General features: G+C 49.7%; 1 protein-coding gene across 1 annotated transcript in view; it reads left to right on the top strand.

The window, feature by feature from the left end:
• The window catches only part of KIF6 (kinesin family member 6), a 1,720,339-nt gene that overhangs the window by 1,015,734 nt on the left and 684,861 nt on the right, over nt 1-19,744 (top strand). Inside the window, exon 14 of the mRNA XM_085610234.1 lies at nt 7,942-8,053. Within this exon, the coding sequence (XP_085466360.1) occupies nt 7,942-8,053 (112 nt within the window). The remainder of the gene's footprint in view (nt 1-7,941; nt 8,054-19,744) is intronic.

The raw sequence follows: 19,744 nt of genomic DNA on the forward strand, positions 1-19,744 counted from the left end.
GCTGTGTGGCAGCCTGGGCAGCCTCAGAGCAGACGTGGATTGTAGGTTAGCTGTAAGGGGGCATCTCTAAGATGCCCTCTGGGGTGCTTAGTACATTAAATCCCACACTGGCATCAGTGTGGGTTTAATGTGCTGAGAAGTTTGATACCAAACTTCCCAGGCTTCAGTGTTGCCAATATGGTGCTGTGGAGCTCGTGTTTGACGAGCTCTCAGCACCATGTACTCGTACATGGCAGCACTGTACTTACAGTGCCCAGGAATGGACCTGGGTACTGTAGGGGCACAGGGCTCCTGCTTCTGTGCCCACACCATAGGAATAAGGCACCCAGCCAGAGGGGTGGCTGACATATGCCTTGGCAGTGTAGGTGATGGGCATGGCACACAGAGATGTGTGCCATGTCGACTCTTTGTTTTGTCCTGCACCCAGACACTCATCCTGCAAAGGCAGTGTGTGTGTGTAAGGGCACAGGGCCTCTAAGGATGGCACAATGAGTGCTGCAGCCCTTAGAGGCCTTCCCTGGTCACAAGGCCCTGGGTACCTAGGGTACCATTTACTAGGGGCTGACATGTGGCCAGGGTTTGCCAATTGGGAGTTTGTATTTTAGGGAAGGAACACAGGCCCTGGGCACCTGATTGGCAGGAGCCCAGGGCACAGCAAGGAAAAGTGCATCAGCTATTAGGCAAAAAGGGGGGGGGGGGGGGTTACTGCAACAGAAACCCACTTTCCCACACCTATGGAATGCTAGATCTGCCCATATGTGGTCAGTGAATGCCAGTAGCAGCATTCATATGCACTGGGTAAGCCTCACAGCCAGTATACATACATGCTTTCTTATATACTGTCATTGCATGCCAGGGGCAGCTGCAGGTGCCCGCGTTGACCCACGGCCTATGCACAGTCACAGACGCCTATGGAATGCTAGATCTGCACATATGTGGTCAGTGAATGCCAGTAGCAGCATTCATATGCACTGGGTAAGCCTCACAGCCAGTATACAGACATGTTTCCTTATGTTCTATCATTGCATGCCAGGGGCAGCTGCAGGTGCCCGCATTGACCCACGTCTTTTGCACAGTCACAGACGCCTATGGAATGCTAGATCTGCACATATGTGGTCAGTGAATGCCATTAGCAGCATTCATATGCACTGGGTAAGCCTCAGAGCCAGTATACAGACATGCTTCCTTATATACTGTCATTGCATGCCAGGGGCAGCTGCAGGTGCCCGCGTTGACCCACGTCCTATGCACAGTCACAGACGCCTATGGAATGCTAGATCTGCCCGTATGTGGTCAGTGAATGCCAGTAGCAGCATTCATATGCACTGGGTAAGCCTCACAGCCAGTATACAGACATGTTTCCTTATGTTCTGTCATTGCATGCCAGGGGCAGCTGCAGGTGCCAGCGTTGACCCACGGCCTATGCACAGTCACAGACGCCTATGGAATGCTAGATCTGCCCATATGTGGTCAGTGAATGCCAATAGCCGCATTCATATGCACTGGGTAAGCCTCACTGCCAGTATACAGACATGCTTCCTTATGTACTGTCATTGCATGCCAGGGGCAGCTGCAGGTGCCAGCGTTGACCCACGGCCTATGCACAGTCAGACGCCTATGGAATGCTAGATCTGCCCATATGTGGTCAGTGAATGCCAATAGCCGCATTCATATGCACTGGGTAAGCCTCACTGCCAGTATACAGACATGCTTCCTTATGTACTGTCATTGCATGCCAGGGGCAGCTGCAGGTGCCCAGGTCCAGCCTCACAGTGTGCTTACAGTACCACATCCGTGTACTAATGTCACATGTTAGGAACGGCCCATGTACTGCTAATGGGATACAAACTCACGCGGGGGGAGGGGGGGGGGGAGGGTAGTGACGTCACAGAGCGCAAGGTGCTGAAGCTCAGTGCTCCTGCAGCGCTAGCAGTGGGTATCCGCCCCAGCCCACCTGGAATCGGCCAGAGAAAGAACATGAAGTCCTGCGTGGTCCAGTGATTGCCACGCCCACCTCACCGGTTTCCGCTCCTTCATATATATTAGTCTGCAGCCCTCTGGATCACGCACGTTAAACGTTCACAGCACATTTAAGAAGCTGTGAAGCAGTTCCAGGATTGCGACTGGTGCGTTTCTCTTCCTTCTCTGGGGCCTGCACGGAGCTCCAGCCCCAGTGATAGCAGCGTGCGAGTCCAGCGCAGCAGCGGACCCCACAACACGCGCCGCGTTCGTGGATGCGACCCAGATCCTTCCTGGTCCTGGACCCTGGATGGCTCAGAGCTGCAGCGTTGTCTGCAGTTGAGTTGAAGGGTGTGCTCGCTGGAAATAAACTGGCCTGGCGCAGCCATGCCGCTCTCTATGTGGTAATGGGCCGTCACTGCACAGAATGGATGCTGTGGGGCAGGCGGGGGGCAAGGGCTTGGGCTCACTGACAGCTCGTGGACTCTGCGGCCGCAGGTTCTAGTCTCAGGCCTGCTGCAGGCGCCATCTTAACACCCCCTCCTTCCTGTTGGTGCAGTCCAGATGGCCGTCCCCACAGGGTTTGTTATTCGGGGGCTGGCGCGGCTCCACGTTTCGCCCTCCGAAGCATTCCTCGCGGGTTATTTTTATCGTCGGTAATTGTTGCATGAGTTTCAGATGTGCTGGTGAGAGGCCAGCTGCAGGGATGTCCGTGACGTCAGCCTCAGGATGTAATGCCTGCTCTGCGCCAAGAAATGCAGTGTTTGCTTCCATCCGCGACACCGGACCGGCTGCACTTCTCACGGTTCATTCCACGGAAAGGCTGTGGTACAAACGTATACAAGCAGCCGGGGGCCACTGACAGCACGAGCCCGTCTGCAAAAGGAACCGTACTTAGGACTCGCACCCTCAGAGTCCTTTCTCTCTTGAGTCAGTGGATATAAAGCGCCTCTTCACGGTATATCCCTTCTGGGCGCGTCTGTATTCATAGCCAGTGCTTTCTGTTCATCTGTGAGTATAGGGAGCATGCGCACTACAGTGGTTCAGTAGAGATAGTTATAGATGACCAGGGCTTTAATTGGGAGGAAAAAACTGGGGGGGTCTCTAAAAATGAGCGTGTCCGATGTAATTATTGGCGTGGCTAAAAAGCACCTATGCTGAAAATCTGTGCTTAGCATAGTGTGCCGCACTACTGGTATTTTGCTATTTCTGTCATTGCATCCAGATATATAATCCAACAAGTAACATTACACTTACAACAAGCCAGTACTATTGGCTTTGTCAATTGTTGTTAGAGGCGTAACATAAATAAGCAACCATGGCTTCCTGTATAGTATATTGACAATGCTTCAGTTCTGAAATGGTGAGACTGAAAAAAACAAGCATTGGCATAGCCAATAGGTCTCGCCTTTGGAACCTCATAAGTGTTTAGCCATGCAACAGTTGATGTTGTTGCACCAAGGATATTGTGCTGCATATCTAAATACTTATAGGGTCCCAAAAGCGAGACCTATTGGCTATGCCAATGCTTGTTTTCACGTTTATTTTTTGTTTGCGTGGTTTAAGTGAATAGATTTTTACACTATTTTGAAGTTTGATAGCCTATTCATGCTCGTATACTTTATTTGATAAACACTCCTGTGTTTGCTTTAATACCCGACTGGCGTGTTAGCAGTGTGAACAGCAGGACAGTGATAAATAGCCCTGGTTAATTGGCACCTTACCATGGGATTGCCACTTTCAGCCCTGGCATGGCTGTTAGAATGTGCATGACTTGATATGCATATGTGGAGCGCTCAGGTTCAATGCGTGACTAATCCCGTCCGGGGCTTTGCATTCTGGGACATGTAGTCCTGTACATGCAGGACTGCAAGGTCGTCAGTGCACAATGACACCCTGGACTAGATGAGCTGCACGTACAGACATGGACCTGGGAAGCTTCCGTGTGATGCACCAGGCTCTTGTGACACGGCTGTGAAATGCAGAAGCCTACACACGCTCCTCTAAGGTTGAGGGTGGGTTGGCCACCTGATGCTCTGCGTCCGGACAGTGAGGCCACAAGTGCTTGAACTCGCATGCGGCACACTTACACCCAGCATGGCACGGCCTGAGATGTGTGACCTGCCCCATGGCGGGTAACTGCCTCTCTGACTCGGGCCTCACCTCTCACGTTTGCACAGTTCCAAGAACTGAAGCATGCTTTGCAAGTCAGCGTGTGACAGTGCCCCAGCCCGACAGTGCTGCGAAGCCCTGCTAATGGCCCTCGTGCTCTATTCCGTTCTATTAACATAGCGGTTAGTGGAAGGAAGAGTGCCTTGTGGTTGTGAAACGGTTTGATTCCAGAAGCAGCCGGAGTCAGACTCGGTTTATCGGACACACAAGCTGCAGCCTGCCCCCTCGAGTAACTGGACTGGGATCCCACTTAATATAACTTTATGGACTGTGGTGTTTTTGTGTTTACTGTCAGTATCCATAGTAAAAGCCCCAGTGTGCAGCGCACGCGCCAGGACAGCATTATTGACACAGTGACATTTCAGGAACTAATACGACCTGACTGTAGTGGCATCACCGGAAATGGCGAAAACAAGTTACTAAAGTAAAGTATGTTACAGGAAATGACACAAAACGGGTAATATCAGGATGTGTGTTAAGTGCATGTGCCAAAAATCTGTTGCCTCAGCATGAACCTCTCCAGCAGCCAATGCCAGCAATATTAATTTCCAAAAAGACGTATCTTATTAGCGCCTAGCAGTATGAGTTAATGGCACAGATGGTGTATGCACCAGCAGGACAGGAATCTATGCACCCATGACCCCAGGTAGCAGCGAGCATCAGTGGTCCCAGAACAGTAATCTGTACTGGTATCATGCTGGAGCATTGTGCACCAAGGGCCCTCACAATAATTCTAATTAGTGGCCCCTGACAATCGTATTAATCAATGGCCTTGGCAGTGCTTTAAATGTAAACAAGCGGCCGCGAAAGTGATCGCGATCAAACATCAAAGCGGCGAAAGAGAAAGTATTCACGGTCAAGCGGCCCGCGCGCCCGCGCACATGCACTGTAGCTCTAGGCTTGCCAGGTAGAACTTTTTGGAGCCCTCTCAAAATGTCTCGCCAGGCCAGCGCATGCGCTGGGTCAGGCAAGACCTAATAAAACGAGTTTCTTTGAAGTACAGTGGTGCTGCTGAGTTGAGATTTTCTTTACCCTGAGGGTGAGGGCAAAAATGGAGAGGGTGATAGGGACCCGTCTCAGCACCTGCGTTTTAGGTCTCGCCTGACCCAGCGCATGCGCTGGTCTGGCGAGACTTGTTGACAGGGCTTCAAATAGTGCTACCAGGCCAGCCTAGAGCTACAGTGCATGTGCGCGGGCACGCGCGCGGCGCTTTACCGCGATTACTTTCACTATCGCGGCCGCACAGCCGCTTTGATGTTTGATCGTGATCGCGATCACTTTCACTTTCACAGCCGCTTTGCATAGCCAATAGGTCTCGCTTTTGGAACCGTATAAGTATTTAGTTACGCAACTGTTGCATGGCTAAACACTTATAAGGTCCCAAAGGCGAGACCTATTGGCTATGCCAATGCTTGTTAGAATTGCCGGTGCTGAGCACCGACAGGACCCGGCCCACTTGAAGCCACGTGGATGATGTTGTTTTGCAGAATTAATCAAACGGCTGTGGTCTTTTTCAGGTTATTAAGCAGTCAGTGTGCAGTCAGCTTGTTTGACACTATCTGTTTGAGTTGGTCCATGCAGAACTTTGGGTGACCCAGTGCTTAATTTGAGCAGGTGGTTTTCAGTGCTCAGCACTGGCACTTAATTGTCAACACCCACACTTATGACAGTCTGCCACATGGTGACAGTATTTATCTAAATTGGAGATGAACACAAGAGTTGTTTATTAACTCAGTAAAAAAAACATTGAAGTGACCAATACCTGACACTCAAGCCATCCTCATAGCTTTGGGGACCTGGAATTGTCCCACTTGTAGGAGTGTGATGGCTCCTGGTTCTGTTGGTCCAGTCTTTGGTGATGCTGGCAGGGACCCTGGGTTGTGCAAGCTGCAGTGGCCTCCTGATGAGCACAAATGAACCTCTTAACCCATACTACTGAAGGTGACTGCTAGGGATATCCTTTGGTATGTGAGGGGGAAGTTGTGGCTGGGGGAGGAGGGGTGTAAATGGTCTTCAAGGCGCATCTTGGTGGTTCTCTAGGCACGCTTCTTAACATTTTATTAAACAGGATAAGAATGTAGGTCAACAAATAGGGCGAAAGCCTTGTCCATCCTCAGCATGAGTTGAGTAAGGCACTCTACCAAAGAACGCAGGAAGATTAATGCACTCTTGACTGCGGAGAGATGGGAGGCAAGAGAAAGGTGTAGTGTAAAACAACTGTGAGGGTAAATAAAAAAAGAAATAATAAGGGATAGAAGTGATTAAAGTATTTATATAGCGCTTACTACCCTGACGAGGCGTTTGCAGGGACAGCTAGGTTTGTGAGTCCTGGCTGTGACGTGAAGTACACGCATGAGTGGGCAGAGATACTGCCATATAACTCCTTCACATACACAATACTTGCACAATCTCTCTATCTGCGGATCTGGCAATGTCTTGGAGTAATCCATCACCTGTGTTCTGTCTTGTTTTAACATGAAGGCATCGGAAGCAATTAAGAGCTATGGCTGAAAGGACACAAACATTTAAAGGAATTTAAGTTTGATTAGGGTCTGTGGTGTCACGGTTCCGCTCTTGTGTCTCCGAGTGATTCTTTTCCATCTCTGCAGTCACGGGGCTGCTCTTGTGTCTCCGAGTGATTCTTTTCCATCTCTGGTGTCACAGGACTGCTCTTGTGTCTCCGAGTGATTCTTTTCCATCTCTGGTGTCACAGGACTGCTCTTGTGTCTCCGAGTGATTCTTTTCCATCTCTGAAGTCACGGGACTGCTCTTGTGTCTCCGAGTGATTATTTTCCATCTCTGCTTTGACGGGACTGCTCTTGTGTCTCCAAGTGATTCTTTTCCATCTGTGGTGTCACAGTGTTGCTCTTGTGTCTCCGAGTGATTCATTTCCAGCCGTGGTGTCACAGGACTGCTCTTGTGTCCCTGAGTGATTCTTTTCCATCTCTGAAGTCACAGGACTGCTCTTGTGTCTCTGAGTGATTATTTTCCATCTCTGGTGTCACAGTTCTGCTCTTGTGTCTCCGAGTGATTCATTTCCTACTTTTACAAAAGTTGCTCTGGTTCCAAGCATGAATAACCCAGTTGCTAACCTTCAGTGACAATCTATTGATGCTGCAACGTACCAGACTTACTTCACGCAGAAATTAATGACATACATCTGCTGTCTGCACAAAGCTGGCTTCCACATTTGATGGGCATAGAGGTAAAGCTTCATCGTCATCTCTTACATCATCAAGATGTTACTTGATATCAGCATTCTGTGAAGGAGCACCAAGCAGACCCACTGCCAGGACATGGCTACTCCTCAGATCCTGGCATGTTGTACCTATGTTTCAGAGACTGCTGAAGGTTAGGAGGTGCATAAAATATACCACCACAGAGGAGGTTCATGGGATAGACTTCTCAATGGGAGCATTGCTTGTTGGGGATGGAGCCAGAAGTATGCTTTGTGGATCGAGAGGCCGTGCACTTGCATCCGCAGCCCCAGAGTGATCGGTGCACTTTGGAAGGATGGATTACCTCAGAGGGCAGTAACCCTGATCTCTCTGGATGATCGAGGGCTGAGTAAGTTGATCGAGGAAGGGCAGCACCCAGGAGGGCGGTGGTACTGGGGAAGATGACTTTATCAGTAGCTATGACAGGATCTTGATGCGACATCAGCAGTTTGAGTCTAGTCCTGAGGTAGCAGCGTAACAGATGTGTCCAGAGTGACCTCTTGTAGTCGCTCACCTGTCTTTGCATCTGAGGTGATCATACTAAGCACTGTGCTTTGCATTTCCTGATATGTTTTATTTCTTCTCCTTGCAGGAACCAGAGCAGGGGAAATGTCCCTGGGGAGACAGGAAGCCTTTGAGATCTTCAAGCGGGACTATGCAGACAGTGTCACCATTGAAGACAACAAGCAGCTGTTGAAGCAGAGGTGAGTCTGAGTGAAACCTGGGGCTGGGGATGGATACCACATCTCTCTGCCAGATGCAGAATAGTGCTTAGAAAGAAGGCTTCTCCCAGTGAAATGCCTTGTCTGGTCTTGTTATTACATGCTGTTTCATGTGCTTGTTGTCGTTTCATGATCTTTGCACTGGAAGAAATAACAAAGCTATGATTGTGACCTACAAGCAATAATGTTGTTTGCCAGTGTCTAAACTCTCAGCAATACTGAGTGGACACAGCAGGTGTCCTGAGCTGCCTGGAGGGGGCGACACTTACAGAATCACCTTAATACAGTGATCCAAGGAATCCTGTGCAGACTGACACCTGAGAGAGCCAGAGGCAAAGCACAGACATCCCTTAAGCATCACTGTCTCATCCCTTAAGCATCCCTGTCTCATCCCTTGAGCATCCCTGTCTCGCCCCTGGTAGCACGAGCAGACCGAAGGGCTTACTCAAAAAGCAATATCATTAGAAGGATATCAAATATAATGTCCAATCTCTAAAAAGCAAATCATTAATTAGCTACCAACGACAAGGACATTGAATAGTATGAAGGGACACTGGAGAAAATCAGTATCTGAAGGGATGACGGTCCCTTAACCGAAAATGGATTACAAGAACAACGATTTAGATTTTTAGAGGTTTATATTTTGCATGGGCACTAGCAGACCCTGAAGCGCGTCACAGCGCTGTCACACAAGCAGCTGATGTAGAGCATACCACCTTGCATAACATCAGCAGGTGAAAGAGATTTCAATATGTACCACTGGGAGACACATGAGGGCTGTATGCCTGCACGGTGTGCATCAGCACTGCGGCAGAGCTGCAAAGCTGGGTTGGCAATGCAAAATCTCCCCATAGACTGAAATAGAGCTTCAAGAGGCCTCCCGGCAGTAAAAGCGCTTGATAGTAACAACTAAAGCCAAATATTATGCATATAGGGTTACGGCAACTGAGAATTCATCTTAGGAGGTTTCTATAGTGCGCCCTTTACCTTCTCCTGGATCTGCATCAGCAGTGTTTGGGCACTCCAGGGAGCTGAGAGACAATCTCCTCAGTTTATTTGTTGAAAAGATTGACAACATTGTAAGGAATTGGAATTGCAGACATCCCATTGAACATCAGCTTTGTATCCCTAGGTCTGTCCTCTGGCATTCGCACCCAGTGAGTCTTCATACAACGCTCGGGCAGATATCGTGGCGGATCCTGTACTGCCTGGAGAAGGGGTGGAAGGAGAAAAAAGGAATAGATCAGGTCCCTTGTACAGAACATTTTACTCCTCAGTCTTGCACAATTTAATTCCACGGCTGAGTCCATCAGCTCTGGGTCACCCATGGACCCACTACCTCCTAATGTGGGGAAAGCTGTAAAAATTGAGTTAAGGCATCCTCTGTTGGAGCTCTGTAATAGCTCCCTTGCCAATCTTCTGTGCCACTTGAATTAAAAAAGGCACTTAATGCTCCTTTATTGGAGAAACCATATGTGGATTACACAGTATTATCCAACTTTAGGCCAATGTTCTTGCTTACTTTTGCTGTGACGATCTTGCAGAGGCACGCAATCAAACTGTTGTCAGACTTCTTATAACAGAATAACATCTTGGAACTGCTCCATTCAGGGTTTAGATCTGGGCATAGCGCCGAAACAGCTCATCTGTCCGCTTTGGAAGAACTGCTTCAGAAATTGAAGAAGGCTAGATCAGTGGCCTTCAGGCTACTCGATTTGTCAGCCGCTTTCGACACCGTATCACATTCGATCCTTCTTTCCAGATTGGCAGAGAATGGTATCAATGAGCCATTGCCATTATCACTTGCACTGGTGTAAATCTTACCCAGTGGATCGGCGCCAGGCTGTGCTTCTTCCACCACATCTGTCTAAATATAAAACCTCAACGAATGGAGCTCCACAGGGGTCGGTATTCAATCGCTCTCTATTTAATCCCTACATGTTGGACTTGGCCATCTCTACAGCATCTCCCCCAAACGTTTTGCCTTCACCCCTTCTGTTTTGCTGAATTCATTTTTGTTGACATTGGGACTCTGTGCACTTTACTACTGCTAACCAGTGCTACAATGCTTGTGCTCATTCCATAAAACATGGTAACACTGGCTTGAACCCAAATAGCACATTTAATATACTTATTAGTCCCTATTAACATAGTACTACACGTGAACAGGGCCTGTAAATTCAATGCTACTAGTGGGCCTGCAGCACTTACTGTGCCACCCACCAAGGGCAATTGCCAGCAACTGGAGAGGAAGTGGCGCACCAGCAAAGAGACAGGACACCACACCACACCACCTTTAAGACCAGTACTACCGCCTCCTGAAAAAAACAGAAGAACGCCCTAGCAGACCCGCATATAAGGCAGGAAGGAGCTCTTCATCACCAAAGGAATTCTTCAACCTCGCAGCGGTCACCCCCCTCCCAAGAACTGTGTGACACCCTGGCAGACTTCTTCCATTTATTTAGAAATCTGTTTATTGAGTTTGCAGTTAGAATCACACAGTACATCTCAGTTTAGCAGAGAGCATAGTTACATCAATCATATGGTAAAGTCTCAGTACACATCGCATGCAATCTGGATACGTTACACTAAATGAGTGGCATGCAGCATTGTCCAAAGTTACAACCTGTGAGGCCATGAGTAAATCTATCATCATGCGCTATGCTGCGACTTCAGTCCTTGTGGAGAGCATCAGATCGCCGTCTCTGTCGCCAAATGCTTGCTGTTCCCCGTGCATCCCCAAACAGATATACAAACAGTGCTAAACTTCCCATTCTGTAACTTAGTAGCTGTCCCTTCTACAGCGTAGCAACTAAAACAACCTCCAACAGCAGCTAGCAATTTCTAGTCCAGAGGCCCCTCCCCTCATACCCCTCTCCCGCCGGGTTCCACCCCCCCGACCCCCGCCTCCAGGAATATTTCATGCACTATTTTCCGAGCCCCGGCATGCACTGTCATCGTTGGCAAGGCAGTCATACCCAGACTGGCAGACTTCTTCCATAACAAGATCTCAGCCATCTACGAAAACTGCAAGCCCCAACCCTCCACCACCGACAGCATTGACCGGCTCACACCCACGAACATAAAACCCGAATACCTGCTCACCCACTGCGATCCCCTCACAATTCAAGTCACTATCTCCATCATGAACTCCGTGCACTCATGAGCACCCTCTGACCCCTGTCTACACCACGTCTTCAACCTCAGAAGTAAAGCAATTGGTGATGAACTCAAAAAAGTCCGGAACACCTCCATCTCCTCGGTCGCCTTCTCTGAGAACTGGAAACACATGGAAGTGAGGCCACTCCTGAGGAAACCATTCACCGACCCAGCAGAACCAAATTACTACTGGCCCATCTCCCTGCTCTCCTTACCAGCAGCATTGTCCAGAAGGCAATCAACCAGCAACTCACCTAAAACCTGGAACACAACAACTTCCTGCAGCCCTCTCAAGCTGGATTCTGGGGCAACCACAGCTCATAGACAGCCCTGATCGCAGCACCGACAACATCAGGGCCCTCCTGGACTGCGAGGAAATGGCAGCCCTTATTCTCCTAGACTTGACATCCACCTTTGACTTCATCTCTTCTCACATCTTGATCAACAGATTCCACCACATCTGAATCCAGAGGGACGCCTCAAGTGGATCGAATCCTATATCTTAAGCGCCGATCTGGGAAGAGCTACCCCTCTGCTGCTTTTTGGCAGGTTTTTTCTCGACTTTGTCGAAATTTTTGGGCGAGAGATGTCTTTGCGGAAGACAGGTTTCAAACCATGCGGGACTTGTTCCCGCATGATGTCAGTTACCGATCCCCACCACGTATATCTTTGGTGTCTCGAGCGCGACCACAATACGAAGTCGTGTTCAGACTGTCGGGCGATGGCTCGGAAGTCCTTGAAGGAGCGAGTAATGAAGTTACTCACAGCCTGGCAGTTGACACCGTCAAGTGAGACTCCAAGGAGGTCACAGTCCCGTTCAAAGAAGAGGAGGTCGCAGGACCGGTCCCAGAGCCCTAAGACCTCTTCCTCCCATTCGAGGTCCTCGGGACACTCGGGAAGAGGCACAAGAAGAAGTCGTCCAAGCTGACTTTGTCCTCACCTCAACTGGCATCTGTCATGGAGAGAGGTAAGAAGCACCAATGCTCTAGGCACAGATCTGCAGAGCCAGAGCCAGAGTCGACTTCGCGCCTCCCCCCTTTCGGGGAGCCGAAGCGACTCTGGCTCAAATAAAATAATTTTGCGAAGCCATGCATCGCGTATTTGAGCAGAACGATCCCGCTGGAGAGCATTTGGGCCCCGTGGGGTAAGAAGGAGCCCCATTGAATTCGACACCGTCTGCTCCGGCCATGACGCCGGTGGGGCCTCAGGGATCCAAATTCTGATCCAGTTCAAAGCTGGTCATGCCAACGCGGCCTTCCCCAGTCACGAACCCAAAGTTGGTGCCTGCGACGTCGCCAATGCCCATCGGTGGCACAAGCCCCATACTCATCCCCGATGAGACGGACCTGGAAAGGCATCGATCGACGCCAGTTCAGACGTCGACAGAACCCAGAGGTTCTATTTTGTCGCCTGGGCACTTTGAAGACGTGCTAGGCTCAGGAGAGGAATGGGAGGGGTCTGGGGACCCTCTTGAGAACTTGGATGTCTCTGAGGAGAATTTTATGGGGAACTTGGGGAGGCCAGGGTGTGAGAAGTTGGCCTGATGTATGATGTCACTAATTCTAGTGTACACCTTATATCAGTCCAAACAACCCTTATGGTGATTGGTTGTAAAGTCAACCTTATAGACCAGCTATCCTAGTGGTAGCATGGACAAGAGCAGTCTTAGGCTAAACTCTGAATGGCATGTGAAGCCAGCTGTGATACCATATATAATCCCTTGAATACCAAATGAAAGGACACCACAACAGATATATATATAAAATAAAGTGTATTTATTCTAGTCAAACCCTCGGCACTCTTTATGAGATTAGAGGTAAGTACAACACAGTCTTATTTAAGCATACATTAAGTCACACAGGTAAGTAATACAGTTAGGCCCTAGGGGCCACGCAAACCATATACTAAAGAAGTGGTATAAGGACCACTGTCACGGAAATAGGATAGGCCTAGGCCTAGGGAATCGCTGGGGCTACACTACACTAGCAACAGTTAGGAAGTGGGAGGCCCACGGGATTCAGGTGCAGAGTGGAAACACTCACGCGTAATGCGTAAAAGTCGATAGAATTACTAGCAGTTAGAAATTAACAGTTTAAGGACACTTCTGAAGCAGCTAGAGAGTCGAGACTCGGAAACTAGACCCTAGGATAGTCACTACCCTTGTGAGCACCGAAGTACCCAAGTTACCTAGCCCACGGACTGCGGGTGCATAGGTGTGAACTTGCGTCGGGTTTCGTCGTGGACTTCTATGGATGCCTGAAGGAAAGTTGCTGACAGGCAGTCAGTGAAGAGTGTCCGGTGGATCCCAAGGCTGGGATCAAGAAGAGAGGATACCTGCAAGCAGAAGGGACAGAGTCAAGGTCACTAGCCAGTGACCGCGTGGAACCAGGAAGGAACCAGGCGATGTCGTGAAGATTGCAGGTGAAGGTGAAGCTTGTCGCTGCAGCCACGAGGACCAGGGAACGTCGAGGACGACCAGGACCAGGAGGCGAGCTGTCCCACGAAGGCTCTTGCTGTCGGCGGCGTCGAAGTTGGACTAGGACTCACCAAGCCTTGGCAAGCGGAACCCACGAAGAACGGAGGACTTGCTTCTGGTGCAGACCAGGAAGGTCTGGGGTGCTTCTCCTTTGCAGAGAAGCGGGAGCCAGTCTGGAGGAGCCAAACCAGCGATGAAGATTTCAGGGTGCGTCGTCACAAAGGCCACTAGCCAGCGGGCAAGCAACCGGACAGACGCGGCAAGCAGGAAAATGCAGAAGGGCCCCACGCAGGACTCGTGGAGTGTGGGGGGCTGATCTTCGGTGCAGATGGTGCTTGGGGTTGGGGCTTCTCAATCCCCGGTGCACAACTTCGAGGGTACCTCAGAAGCTGCGCTGGAAGATACTCGCCACTTTTCCCAGGTAGCCGGTCCCACGTCTCTCGTCGCCTCCACGGATCTCAGCTCGGCTCTTGATGGTGCCTGTTTGCACAGGGTAGCCACTCCTTGGCCACAAGGGAGATTCTTCAGTCTTCTTCTTTCGTCGAATGTCGAAGGTCCAGAGTTTCTGTTCAAGTTGCAAGTTCAGGATAATCTAATATCCTGGGGCCCAGCTACCACTCTTATCCAAATCTGGGGGGCTGGGTTACCTGCTAGGTCACGCCTTATGGGTGGGACCTGGGAGGGGGGTGGTTACACCCCCTTCCCTTTGTCCAGTTTCGCGCCAGGACTGGGGCTGGAGAGCCCCAGCACCGGTTTGAACTGGACTATGCACGGGACACCTTGTGTGCCCCAGGCATGTCTCATTCTTTTCATCCCTCCCTGCCCCAATACACTAAGGCCTGTCTGGGGTGGTGCTCGCACCTCCCAAGGCAGGAAACCTATTGTCCAAACCTCCCTTGCCGGGATCACTCCCAGAAGCAGGAGGTCAGACTCGTGTCTGTGGCAGCAGCATCCATTTTGTAATGCTGGGGCTCTGGTTAACTTTAACCGGGTAAGTAGGTTACAACATGTCTTCTCCCTCTAGAAGGGAGGGATAATATCCTCATCCCCAGAAATGGGATGGGGGTATTATTCCAAAGTGTTAGACACCTTACACGACATGTTTTGATAAAGCCAAACCATAGTTACCATAACCGTTTAAGATTATAAGGCACTTTAAGAGTATATGGTAGGCTGTATCATAGAACAGCTATAAGGACAGGGTTCCGAAAGCTGCAGACAGGCTCAGCTCATGCTAGAGCACCATCTCACATGTAACCAAGCACTCTGCGTCCAGGATTGTTAAGGCCTGCCATAGGAGTGGCTGATAGGTACACATGTGTCTATATGCAAGTTAGGTATAGGAATACTACACCTAAGCAAGGGGTGATTACACGACCTTGACCCAGCTGAGTGATAAGCCAGCTGTGTCATAATGGAAGGCCAGGCCAGGGGTGGCATAATACATGCTGCAGCCCCTGGTAGGCCTAGGGTACACCTATGCCCTGGGTACCTAAGGTACACTGTACAGGGGCCAATAAGGTGATCCTATCCAAATGGGTTATGCACCTAAAGTACATAGTATCAATTTAGAGAGAGAACAGCAGGGTTGTGGGTCTGATTAGCAGGCCCACAGCCACATCTAAGTCGAAAACCAGTAAAGCAAAAGCAAAAAGTGGGGGTGAACATAGAAAGCAGACCCTACTCTCCTACACAACCCCCCCCCCCCCCAAACTTAGGGACATTAAACTAACCTTGACCAGTTGAGTCTTCATGTTCTAAGTGGAAATATCTGGAGAGTCCATCTGCATTGGCATGGTCAGTCCCAGGTCTATGTTCCACTGTGAAGTCCATCCCCTGTAGGGAAATGGACCACCTAAGAAGTTTGGGATTTTCACCCTTCATCTGATTTAGCCACAAGAGGGGCTTATGGTCTGTCTAAATCTTGAAGTGAGTGCCAAACAAGTATGGCCTCAGCTTCTTCAGGGCCCAAACCACAGCAAAGGCCTCCCCCTCAATAGCTGACCAACGTTTCTCTCTAGGGGTCAGCCTTCTACTTATAAAAGCAATGGGCTGGTCTTGACCATCTACATTCAGTTGTGAAAGAACAGCTCCCACACCTAACTCAGAAGCATCTGTCTGGACAATGAACTCTTTGGAGTAGTATGGACTTTTCAGAATAGGTGCACTGCACATGGCCTGCTTCAGGTCATCAAATGCTTTTTGACAGCTTACTGTCCACTGAACTTTCTTTGGCATTTTCTTGGAGGTCAAGTCATTAAGTGGTGTCACAATGGACCCATAGTTCTTAACAAATTTTCTGTAGTACCCAGTCAGGCCCAAGAAAGCTCTGACCTGAGTCTGGGTAGTTGGAGGAGTCCAGTCCTTTATGGTCTGGATCTTGCTCTCCAGTGGTTGAACCTGACCCCCACCAACTAGGTGGCCCAGGTATACAACCTTGCTCTGCCCTATCTGGCACTTAGTGGCCTTGATAGTGAGGCCTGCCTTTTGCAGGGCCTCTAAAACATTCCTCAGGTGGACCAGGTGATCCCCCCAGGTGGAGCTAAAGACAGCAATATCATCAAGATAAGCTGCACAATAATCATCCAACCCAGTAAGGACTTGATTCACCAACGTTTGGAAAGTGGCAGGTGCATTCTTCAAACCAAAGGGCATTACCACAGATTGATAATGTCCTCCTGGGGTCGAGAAAGCAGTTTTGGCCTTTGCATTCTCAGCTAGTCTGATTTGCCAGTAGCCTGCTGTCAGGTCAAATGTGCTCACAAACTTAGCAGCTGCCAGTCTGTCAATGAGCTCATCTGCCCTAGGTATTGGGTGGGCATCTGTCCTAGTGACAGCATTGAGACCTCTGTAATCCACGCAAAACCTCATCTCTCTCCTCCCATCTTGGGTGTGAGGTTTTGGCACAAGAACTACAGGACTAGCCCAAGGGCTCTCTGAAGGTTCAATGACTCCCAGCTCCAACATCTTTTGTACCTCAACTTTTATGCAGTCCCTGACATGGTCAGGTTGCCTGTAGATTGTACTCTTCACAGGCAGACTGTCACCAGTGTCCACCTCATGGGTGCACCAGTTTGTCTGACTTGGGGTCAGAGAAAACATATGTCTGTAGGACTGCAGAACCTGTCTGCAGTCCTGTTGCTGATGGACAGTGAGGCTGTCAGAAAAGACCACACCATCAACTGAGCCATCATCAGGGTTCTGAGTCAACAGGTCTGGGAGAGGGTCACTCTCTTCCTCCTGCCCCTCATCTGTAGCCATGAGTAAGCCCATGTCTGCCCTGTCAACATATGCCTTCAATCTGTTGACATGAAGCACCCTGTGGGGGCTTCTGGGAGTCCCAAGGTCCACCAAGTAGGTGACTTCTCCCTTTTTCTCAACAATAGTGTGGGGTCCAGACCATTTGTCTTGGAGTGCTGCTGGGGCCACTGGCTCCAACACCCACACTTTCTGCCCTGGCTGGTAAACAGTCAGCACAGCCTTTTGGTCATGCCAAGCTTTTTGGAGTTCTTGGCTTGCCTCAAGGTTTTTAGAAGCCTTCTTCATATACTCTGCCATCCTGGAGCGGAGACTAAGTACATAGTCCACTATGTCAATTTTGGGTTGTCTGAGAGGTCTCTCCCATCCTTCCCTTACTAAACACAGGGGTCCTCTTACAGGATGCCCAAACAAAAGCTCAAAAGGGCTGTAGCCAACCCCCTTTTGTGGGACCTCTCTGTAAGCAAACAGAAGGCAGGGTAAAAGGATGTCCCATCTTCGCCTAAGCTTGTCTGGTAAACCTTTTATCATTCCCTTTAGGGTCTTGTTGAATCTCTCAACAAGCCCATTGCACTGTGGGTGATAGGGTGTGGTGAATTTGTAGTTCACACCACACTCCTTCCACATTGCAGTCAAGTATACTGACATGAAGTTGGCACCTCTGTCAGAAATGACCTCCTTTGGAAAGCCCACTCTGGAGAATACTCCAAGCAGGGCCCTTGCCACAACAGGAGCTGTTGTGGTCCTCAGGGGAATAGCTTCTGGATACCTGGTGGCATGGTCCACTATCACCAGTATAAATCTGTGCCCAGATGCTGTTTGTGGGTCCATTGGTCCTACAATATCTATACCCACTCTTTCAAAGGGGACCCCCACCACAGGTAGTGGTATGAGGGGGGCCTTTGTGGTGCCACCTGATTTGCCACTGGCTTGGCAGGTGACACAGGAGCGACAAAACTCCTTGGTATCTTCTGACATATGGGGCCAGTGAAAGTGAGGGACAAGCCTGTCCCAAGTCTTGTTCTGGCCTAAATGTCCTGCAAGGGGAATATCATGAGCCAAGGTAAGAAGGAAGCCTCTGAACTTCAGTGGTATGACCAACCTCCTGGATGCACCAGGCTTGGGGTCTCTAGCCTCTGAGTACAGTAGCCCTTCATCCCAATACACTCTATGGGTACCTTGAGCATTCCCTGCAGCCTCAGCAGCAGCCAGCTGTCTGAGGGGTTCAAGAGAGGGACAGTCTAATTGAGCCTGCCTCAGATCTGCCCTTGAAGGTCCCCCTGTCCCAAGAAACTCAACCTGATCAGGTTCAAGTTCTTCTAGGACAGTTCCTTCAGGGCTCTCAGAATCATCCTCCTGGGAGGGCTGATCCACTACCTGAGGCAGGGGGGAAGGCACAGCCTTAACCCTACTGCTCTTTCTCTTGGGTTGTGACTGGTCCATAGTTTCAGGATCCAGCACTTGTTCAGTGGTGCACTTTTTGGCCTGTGACCTGGTCACAGCAAGGACATGTGCATCTATCCCCAGCATTTCTGCATGGGTCCTATACTCCACTTCAGACCAAACTGAAGTTTCAAGATCATTGCCCAGTAAACACTCTACAGGAAGGTCTGAACTAACAACAACTTTCTTGAGGCCAGTTACCCCTCCCCAGGAGAAGTTAACAATAGCCACACTATGGGAGGTAGTGGCATTGCTAGCGTTGGTCACTAGGTATTTCTCACCTAGTATGATCTGTCCAGGGTCCACAAAGGCAGGTGTCACCATTGTGACACTAGCCCCAGTGTCCCTGTAGGCCTGAGCCATTATTTGGTTGATAAAAGGAGTCTGTCTGTACTTGCCCAGGTTACTGGGGCCTACAGTAGGGGACAAAGCTAAGTCCCCATCACAGATCAGAACAGCCTGAGTAGGTATTCTGACTAGGCCAGAATCCTCCTCAGTTCCCAGGGTTAACCCTACTACACCCTTTTGCTGGGAACCACCACTTACAGCTGGACTAGGGGGTACAGTTGCCTTAGGGGCAATGGTGGCTGGGGGCTTATCCTTTTTGGTGCACTCACTAAACCAATGTGAGTTGGACTTACAATAGTTGCACCATGGTTTCTTTTGGCCATCTTTCTTTTTATCCTTTTTGGGACCACCCTCCCCCTGAGCCTTTTGGGGGCCTGGTGAAGACTTCTGGTCTTTTTGTTTCTGATCATTACCCTTCTGGTCTGCCTTTTTCTGATCACCGCCCTGGTTCTGGTTTTTCTGCTTAACTCTAGTCCTGACCCATCTATCTGCCTTCTTTACCAATTCTTGGGGAGAAGTCAGATCAGAATCAATCAGGTGTTGATGCAGTAGCTGGTTTTGACAGTTGTTAAGGATTTGTTCTCTCATGATCAAATTATACAATGCTGTATAGTCCTTAACCTTACTTCCCACTAGCCAGCCTTCCAGAGCCTTAGTGGCACAATCTACAAAGTCAGTCCAGTCCTGAGTCTGTGTCTTCTGGGTATCCCTGAACAACAACCTGTATTGTTCAGTGGTTAGGCCAAACCCATCAATCAGAGCACTCTTCAGGACAGTGTAATTGTCTGCATCCTCATCACTAACTGTGAGGAGCTTGTCTCTACCTTTCTCAGAGGAGAGCCACAGGATAGCTGCCCACTGACTTTGGGGTACCTGCTGTACTTTGCAAGCTCTCTCCAAAGCAGTTATCCATTTGTGGATGTCATCCCCACACTTGTAGGGAGGGACAATCTTGCTCAGGTTTCTATTATCATAGTGCCTGTCTCTAT

Source organism: Triturus cristatus, chromosome 6 (genome assembly GCF_964204655.1).
Source record: "Triturus cristatus chromosome 6, aTriCri1.1, whole genome shotgun sequence".
Lineage (NCBI taxonomy): Eukaryota > Metazoa > Chordata > Amphibia > Caudata > Salamandridae > Triturus > Triturus cristatus.